The sequence below is a fragment of the Ctenocephalides felis genome, unplaced genomic scaffold (genome assembly GCF_003426905.1).
Source record: "Ctenocephalides felis isolate EL2017-DRISC unplaced genomic scaffold, ASM342690v1 CF-g0.4_SCAFFOLD_00980, whole genome shotgun sequence".
NCBI lineage: Eukaryota > Metazoa > Arthropoda > Insecta > Siphonaptera > Pulicidae > Ctenocephalides > Ctenocephalides felis.
This window is the reverse complement of record NW_020537134.1, coordinates 1-9,522: the sequence shown is the minus strand read 5'-3', so window position 1 is coordinate 9,522 and position 9,522 is coordinate 1. Positions and strand designations below refer to the sequence as shown.

Here is a 9,522-nt window from a genome sequence, read left to right as displayed (position 1 = left end):
GTCTCTATGCAGTTAAAGCAGTACGATTTCTTCGAAAAAAAATTTAGAATTTCCAAAATATTTCAAAATAAAAAAAAATGAAAGTCTTTTGTTTCAAAAAAAAAAGGTAAATTTTTGTCAAAAATTTATAGTTTCTCAAAAATATAATTTTATCAAAATTTTTTTTTTTCAAAAATGTTAATCTTTTTTTAAAAAAATAATTTTTGGTACTTCCAGCAATTTGCCTCAAGGCACGATACCATGCGCCCCACTAGTTTTTATGAAATATTCAAAGATATCGACGGATTTTTCAACAAAGTTTTTGCCATTTTATTTTAGATATCTTTGAATAATTTATAAAAATAAAATCCGTGGATAGATATCTTTGAATATTTTATAAAAATCAAATCCGTGGATAGATATCTTTAAATATTTCATAAAAATAAAATCTTGAGATAGATTTCTTTGAATATTTCATAAAAATAAGATCCGTGGATAGATATCTTTGAATATTTCATCAAAATAAAATCCGTGGATAGATATCTGTGAATATTTTGATAAAAATAAAATCCGTGGATAGATATCTTTGAATATTTCATGAAAATAAAATCCGTGGATAGATATCTTTGAATATTTCATGAAAATAAAATCCGTGGATAGATATCTTTGAATATTTCATGAAAATAAAATCCGTGGATAGATATCTTTGAATATTTCATGAAAATAAAATCGTGGATAGATATCTTTGAATATTTTATAAAAATAAAATCTTTGAATATTTGAAAACAAAATGGCGGCACAAGAATGAAAAATAAAATTAACTCTAAATACACCAAATACAAAAAATATGTAATTAAAATTAACGATAATTAATTATATATTAATATAATTGATTATTAAAATATTTATCACAGCCATAATATATAATAATATTATCTTCATCACTTTTTTATTGTTATCCATTATTATTATATTGTCCAGGGTGTTATCCATTATTATTATATTATCTAGGGTGTTAGTGTTATCTATCCGCCATATTTGACTGTCAAAAGACAAAATGTCAGAATTGTTTGTAGAGAAAACATTATTTATTTTGCATTTAAAATATCACAAATCAACCAAAAATAGTTTAAAATCATGAACTATTAAATAATTAATTTAAATTGTATATATATGACAAGTCAATTATAATAGTCTATATTTATTATTAAGTAATTTCATAGGTAACAATCACCTAGCATGTCTCAAGCCATTAGGCAAGAAGTACAAGAGCACCCACTTGAAGATATTTATATAAAAGAAGAATTTTATGACTCCGACAGTACAGAAAATGAAGACTCCCAGGACGTAGATTTTGGTGAAAGCAATCATGCTACTGATGTAACAATAGAAGAAGAAATCAAACGAAGACTGGTTAGTAGTATAAATCAAATACATATAATTCCAGGGCTTCATGTGTCTTTTATCTAGGTTAATGATAATAAAGAGGTGATAAAGCGTGCCCCCAAAACCCATAGACGTCAATATGAACTTTACGTGAACTTTCTGATACAAAACAAACCATTTGCAGTGAACCCCCCTGGAATGCACAAAGATTACTTTCAGCGCAAATGGAACGAACTAACTAATTTATTAAACACTTGTGGACATGGCCCCAAAAGGACGAAAGAGTGCTGGATGAAAGTGAGTTGTAAGTGATGAAAAATTCAGTTTAACGTGGTTTAATGTTTTGTTTTTTTATAGATATTTGGCAGTTGGAGGAACCAGACGAAAGCCAAAGCCAGGAGACAGAGGACTCAAGGGTTAGCTACGGGCAGTTATAGAAATACTCTTACAGTTGCAGAAATGAAAGCGTTGCAATTATGGGGTTCTAGTTCATATGTAAGAATTTTATTTGTATTTTAAGTTTAGAGATATTTAAAGATGCCTAAGAATGTTGTAGGATAATTGGAAATGTTGTAAGATGCCTAAGAATGTTCTAGGATGTCTGGAAGTGTTGTAAGATGCCTAATAATGTTGTAGGATGTCTGGAAATGTTGTAAGATGCCTAAGAATGTTCTAGGATGTCTGGAAGTGTTGTAAGATGCCTAATAATGTTGTAGGATGTCTGGAAATGTTGTAAGATGCCTAAGAATGTTGTAGGATGTCTGAAAATGTTGCAAGATGCCCAAAAATGTTATAGGATGTCTGAAAGTATTGTAAGCTATCTGAAAGTGTTGTAAGCTGCCTGGAAATGTTGTAAGATGCCTAAGAATGTTGTAGGACGTCTGAAAATGTTGTAAACTGTCTGCAAGTGTTGTAAGCTATCTGAAAATATTGTAAGCTATCTGGAAATGTTGTAAACTGCCTCAGAATGTTTTACAATGTTTGAAAGTGTTGCAGAATGTCTTGAAATGTTGTAAACTGTCTGAAAATGTTGTAAACTGGCTAAGAATGTTGTAGGATATCTGAAAATGTTGTAAGAAGCCAATGAATGCTGTAGGATGTATGAAAGTGTTGTAAGCTGTTTGGAGATGTTGTAAACTGTCTGTCCAAAAATGTTGTAGAACGCCTGAAAGTGTTGTAAACCTTCTGGAAATGTTGTAAGATGTCTAAGAATGTTATGGGATATCTGAAAGTGTTGAAAGCTGTCTGAAATTGTTGTAAAATGACTAAGAATGTTGTAGGATGTCTGGAAATGTTGTAAGACGCATAAGAACGTTTGTATGTGTTGTAGAATGTCTGTAAATGTGGTAAGCTGTTTGGAAATGTTGTAAGGAAATGTCGTAGGTTGTCTGAAAATGTTGTAAGGAAATGTCGTAGGATGTCTGAAAATGTTGTAAGATGCCTAAGAATGTTATACGATGTCTGAAAGTGTTGTAGGCTATCTGAAAATGTTGTAGAATGTTTGGAAATGTTGTAAGATGTTTGGAAATGTTGTAAAATGTTTGAAAATGTTGTAAGATGTTGTAAGTGTTGTAAGTGTGTTGTGAGCTGTCTGAAAGTGTTGTAAGATGTCTATGAATGTTGTAGGATGTCTGAAAGCTGTCTAGAAATGTTGTAAGATGCCTAAGAATGTTGTAGAATGTTTGAAAGTGTTGTAAATTGTCTGGAAATGTTGTAAACTGTCTGTCCAAAAATTACGTAGAACGTCTGAAAGTGTTGTAAGATGTCTAAGAATGTTGTAGGATGTATGAAAATATTGTAAGATGCCTAAGAATGTTGTGGGATTCCTAAAAGTGGTGTAAGCTGTCTGAAAATGTTGTAAAATGCCTAAGAATGTTGTAGGCTGCCTGGAAATGTTGTAAGACGCATAAGAATGTTTGTAAATGTTGTGGAATGTCTCGAATTGTTGTAAGCTGTTTGGAAATGTTGTAAGGAAATGTCGTAGGTTGTATGAAAATGTTGTAAGGAAATGTCGTAGGATGTCTGAAAATGTTGTAAGATGCCTAAGAATGTTATACGATGCCTGGAAATGTTGTAAGATGTTGTAAGTGTGTTGTGAGCTGTCTGAAAGTGTCGTAAGATGTCTAAGAATGTTGTAGGATGTCTGAAAGTGTTGTAAGGAAATGTCGTAGGATGTCTGGAAATGTTGTAAGATGCCTAAGAATGTTGTAGGATGTCTGAAAGTGTTGTAAGGTGTCTGGAGATGTAAGATGCCTAAGAGTGTTGTAGAAAGTGATTGTAAGATGCCTAAGAATGTTGTAGGAGGTCTGAAAATGTTGTAAACTGTCGCACAATGTTTTAGAATGTTTGGAATGGTTGTAGAATGTCTGAAAATTTTGTAAGATGCCTCAGAATGTTTGAAAGTGTTGTAGAATGTCTGAAAATGTTGTAAGCTGTTTGGAAATGTTGTAATATGCCTAAGAATGTTGTAGGATGTCTGAAAATGTTGTAAACTGTCGCACGATGTTTTAGAATATTTGGAATGGTTGTAGAATGTCTAAAAATGTTGTAAGATGCCTCAGAATGTTTTAGAATGTTTGAAAGTGTTGTAGAATGTCTGAAAATGTTGTAAGCTGTTTAGATATGTTGTAATATGCCTAAGAATGTTGTAGGATATCTGAAAATGTTGTAAACTGCCTCAGAATGTTTTAGAATGTCTGGAAATGTTGTAAGATGTCTAAGAATGTTGTAGGATAATTGGAAATGTTGTAAGATGCCTAAAAATGTTGTAGGATGTCTGGAAATGTTGTAGGATATTTGAAAGTGTTGCAAGCTGTTTGGAAATGTTGTAGGATGCCGAAGAATGTTGTAAGATGTCTGGAAATGTTGTAAGATGTCTAAGAATGCTGTAGGATGTCTGAAAGTGTTATAAACTGCCTGGAAATATTGTAAGATGCCTAAAAATGTTGTAGGATGTCTGGAAATGTTGTAAGATGCTTAAGAATGTTGTTGGATATCTGAAAGTGTTGTAAGCTGTCTGGAAATGTTGTACGATGTCTGGAAATGTTGTAGGATGTCTGGAAATGTTGTAGGATGTCTGTCTGGAAATGTTGTAAGATGCCTAAGAATGTTGTAGGACGTCTGAAAGTGTTGTAAGTTGTCTGGAAATGTTGTAAGATGCCTAAGAATGTTGTAGGATGTCTGAAAATGTTGTAAACTGTTTGTAAATGTTGTACATTGTTTGCAAATGTTGTAAGATGCCTAAGAATGTTGTAGGATATCTGAAAATGTTGTAAGATGCCTAAGAATGTTGTAGGATGTCTGAAAATGTTGTAATCTGTCTGAAAATGTTGTAATATGCCTAAGAATGTTGTCGAATGTCTGAAGGTGTTGTAAGCTGTCTGGAAATGTTGTAAGATGCCTCAAAATGTTGTAGGATGTCTAAAAATGTTGTAAGATGACTAAGAATGTTGTAGGATGTCTGAAAATGTTGTAGGATGTCTGGAAATGTTGTAAGATGTCTATAAATGTTGTAAGCTGTCTGGAAATGTTTCGAAATGTTTGAAAGTGTTGTAAAATGTCTGAAAATGTTGTAAACTATTTGCAAATATTGTAAGATGCCTAAGAATGTTGTAGGATGTCTGAAAGTGTTGTAAAATGTCTGAAAGTGTTGTAAGATGTCTGGAAGTGTTGTAAGATGTCTGGAAATGTTGTAAGATGTCTAAAAATGTTGTAAGATGTTTAAAAGTGTTGCAAGATGCCTAAGAATGTTGTAGGATGAAAATATTGTAAGCTCTCTGAAAATGTTGCAAGATGCCTAAGAATGTTGTAAGATGTCTGAAAATGTTGTAACTTGTCTGGAAATGTTGTAAGATGCCTGAAAGTGTTGCAAGATGCCTAAGAATGTTGTAGGATGTCTGAAAGTGTTGTAAGCTGTCTTGAAATGTTGTAAGATGCCCAAGAATGTTGTAGAATGTTTGAAAGTGTTGCAGCCTAAAAATGTTGTAAGATGTTTAAAAGTGTTGCAAGATGCCTAAGAATGTTGTAGGATCAAAATATTGTAAGCTCTCTGGAAATGTTGCAAGATGCCTAAGAATGTTGTAAGATGTCTGAAAATGTTGTAACTTGTCTGGAAATGTTGTAAGTTGTCTGGAAATATTGTAAGATGCCTAAGAATGTTGTAGGATGCCTGGAAATGTTGTAAGATGCCTGGAAATGTTGTAAGATGCCTAAGAATGTTGTAGGATGTCTGGAAATGTTGTAAGATGTCTATAAATGTTGTAAGCTGTCTGGAAATGTTTCGAAATGTTTGAAAGTGTTGTAAAATGTCTGAAAATGTTGTGAACCATTTGCAAATATTGTAAGATGCCTAAGAATGTTGTAGGATGTCTAAATGTATTTTAAATTTACCAAAATATTTACAACTTTGTTTTTTCAGGCAATTGAAGGCAAGCCAATAGAGGCTTTCCCATTGCAGCCTGAGTCTGTCCCTGATGAAACTCAACTTCCATTAGAAATCATAACTGATTGTCCTGAAGAAGAGAAACCAAACGATTCTCCAATGGAAGTTCCTGTACAAACTATGGAGACTCCTTGTAACAACGATGAGGTTTTACCACAGCCCTCGAATGTTAATGAAGTTCAAACACAAGTAGCAAATTTTAACGGCAGATTGCACTCGCATACAGAGGCTGAACAGAATCTTTCTCAATCCGCACGGAAAAAAAGACATGATGGTTCGTTTAGAAATATATATTGATATGTGTGTGTGTGTTTTGAAGTGAAACTTCTAATGTGATTTCCCATGGGGTTGTGATAAACATTTAAAAGTACTTTGAAGAATTGTCTTGAAAAGGTTCAAGTTATCTAATTGTCTGAAAATGTCTGAAAGTGTTGTGGATTGTCTGAGAATGATAGATTAGCTAAAATGTCTTCTTAGGTTCTATAAGATTGTTGTAAGCTCTCTAAAAATGTTGTAATCTGTCTGAAAATGTCGTAGGTTGTCTGAGAATGTTGTAGGTTGACTGAAAATGTTGTAAGCTGTCTGGCAATATTTACGATATTTACTGTTTTCTAATAATAATATAAATCTAAGATAAGATTAATCTAATAATAATATAAATAAGTAAGATTATCTAATAATAATATAAATAAGTAAGATTATTATCTAATGATAATATGAATTATCTTGTCTGAGAATGTTGTAGATTAACTGAAAGTGTTGTAAACTGGCTGGAAATGTGTAGATTATTTAAAAATGATAGTATAATCTGGAAATGCTGTAAACTGCCTAAAAATTTTGTAGGATGTCTGAGGATGTTGTAAGCTATTTGAGAATATTGCAAAATGTATGAAAATGTTGTAGATTGGCTGTAAATCTTGTATGCTGTCTGGAAATATTGTAAGCTGTTGTAGATTAATAATAATATGAATAACTAATAATAATATGAATCATCTTGTCTGGAAATGTTGTAAATTGTCTAAGAATGCTGCATATTATCTGATAATGTTGTAAACTAACTGGAAATGTTGTAAACTGCATGAAAAAGTTGTCTGAAAGTGTTGTACATTGCCTGAGAATTTTGCAAACAGTCGGAAAATGTTGTGTACTATCTGAAAATGTTGTAGGATGTCTGGAAAAGTTGTCGTATGTGTGAAAGTATTGTAGAATGTCTGGAAATGTTGTAAACTGTCTGGAAATGTTGTGGAGTAGTAGAAAACCGTCTGAAAATGTAAGCTGCCTGAGCATGATGTAGGATGTATGAAAATGTTGTTAACTGTCTGAAAATGTTGTAAAATGTCTGAGTATGTTTTAGAATGTCTGCAAATGTTGTAAACTCTCTGGAAATATTGCAAATTGTCTGAAAATGTTGTAAACTGCCTGACAATGTCTGAAAGTGTTGTAAGCTGTTTGGAAATGTTGTAAGATGCCTAAAAATTTTATAGTATGTCTGAAAGTGTTGTAAACTGTCTGAGAACTTTTCAGGTTGTTCAAAAGCGTTGTAGAATGTCTGGAAATGTTGTAATCCTAGAAATGTTGTAAATTGCCTGAGAATGTTGTAGGATGTCTAAAAGTGCTGTAAGCTGTCTGAAAACGTTGTAGGAAGTCTGAAACTGTTGTCTGGGAATATTCTAAGCTGTCTGAGAAAGTGTTGTAAGGTATCTGAAAATGTTGTAAGCTATTTGAAAATGTTGTAAGATGCCTAAGAATGTTGTAGGATGTCTAAAAGTATTGTAGGATGGCTGAAAGTGTTGTAAGCTCCCAGAAAATGTTGTAAACTGTCTGAAAATGTTGCAAGCTGTTTTAGAATGTTGTAGGAATGTTGTAAACTGCCTGAGAATGTTTTAGAATGTATGAAAGTGTTGTACACTGTCTGGAAATGTAAACTGCTTGAGAATGTTGTAGGATGCCTGAAAGTGTTTTAGGCTGCCTGAAAGTGTTTTAGGCTGCCTGAGAATGTTGAAGGATGTCTGAAAGTGTTGTAATTGGTTTGGAAATGTTGTAAGCTGTCAGAAATGATTGTAAGCTGCCTGAGAGTGTTGAAGGGTGTCTGAAAGTGTTGTAATCTGTTCGGGAATGTTGTAAATGCCTGGAAATGTTGTAAGACTCTTAAGAATGTTGTAGGATGTCTGAAAGTGTTGTAAGCTGTCTCGAAATGTTGTATACTGCCTGAGAATGCTTTAGAATGTTTGGAAATGTTGTAGAATGTCTGAAAGTGTTGAACAGGGTTTGCGAGTGTTGCATACTTTCTAGAAATGTTGTAAACTTTCTAAGAATGTTATAAACTTTCTAAGAATGTTATAAACTTTCTGGAAATGTTTGAAATGATGAAAGTTGTTTGAAAAAGCTGTCGATTGTCTAAAAATATGTCTAAATTTATTGGTGATTTCCATTAACTCATGTTTTAAAATATTAGAACTCAAACATTTCATACCTTTCTTTAATTATCATAATCCATCCTATCATAAGTAACTGATAACAATTCATAATTAAATTGTTATTAAAGTTTATCTTAAAAAAATGATAATAATTTACTAAAATCACTTACCATTTTCTTTTCGCTTCACTATCTTGTATTTTGATTTTTAATCCTTTAATATCGTAGGTGATGTACAGTTTGCTGTAAAATCAATAGAGGAACTCATGGAGAAACAGATAGCCGCCATTAACCAAATTGGGAATGAAATGAGTAGATTTGCTACAGCTGTTGAACAATTAGCTGAAACAAATAGGGCAATGTTTGAGTATTTAATTAAGAAAAATTGAAAATGAAATTATGAATTTATAATTTTTTATAAGTAATTTATATGTATATATCATTATGTTGCAATACTATTCTGTAAAACTTATTTTAACATATTTATATTGTAAGTTTAGTGCACTAAATATAGTTAGAGGTAATTGAGTTCTTAAATTGTATTTGATTTGTAAAAAATCCCTCTTTACGATATCAAGGATAAAGAGAGGAGAGGAGATTTTGGACCTTACCTTATAAAATTACCCCCCCCCCTGCTCACTAAACATCCCATGTATTTCTAGTTTTAGTATTTAATTAAAAATAGTTTTTAAAATTTTTTTTAAGGGGGCGATACATGTAACAAGAAAAAAAAATCGTTTTTTTTTCATAAATCGTTACAATAACATCTCAAAAATATGCCTGTAAATATTCAAAATAAAATTATCATTATTTATACAATAAAAACTCATTTAAGTGCCACGCCTCAACTCGACGCTTGAGTGTTATTGTACTCTTATCTGTTTCTGTGTCAAAACTTTAAACGCGTTTTTCTCAAAACGACATTTTTGAAATTTCGGGGCGGGATAAACTCAAAAAGTTCTCAACCGATTCCAATGAAATTTTGCACACATCTACTTTTACAGTAATAGCTCTAGTTAAACCTCAAACATTCCAAAAAATCATCAAAAATTAACCCTTTTACACAAAAAAAACATTGAAAAAAAGGTGAAAAATCGAACTTTTTTTTCTAAGGTGTGCCAATTTACGATTTTGTGACTTTTTTAATTTTTTTTTTGGTTTAACTAGAAGATATATGTTTTATGAACACGTACAAACTAATTTTTTTAAATTCAGATCACCGTACGAAAAGCGAGAACGCCCGCAAATTGATGGCGTTTTCCGAGAGGGTCTTGGCAGATTTATTTTTACGGCAGCCATT

General features: G+C 32.0%; 1 protein-coding gene across 1 annotated transcript; it reads left to right on the top strand.

Annotated features, from left to right (window-relative positions):
• Nucleotides 1-1,039: 1,039 nt before the first annotated feature.
• LOC113365398 lies at nt 1,040-8,583 on the top strand (the record flags this gene model as incomplete). The annotated part of the gene is made up of 5 exons (XM_026606969.1): nt 1,040-1,392; nt 1,450-1,662; nt 1,723-1,860; nt 5,783-6,080; nt 8,451-8,583. Coding segments are annotated over exons 1-5 (956 nt in total), but the record flags the coding sequence as incomplete, so codon positions are not given.
• Nucleotides 8,584-9,522: the final 939 nt, after the last annotated feature.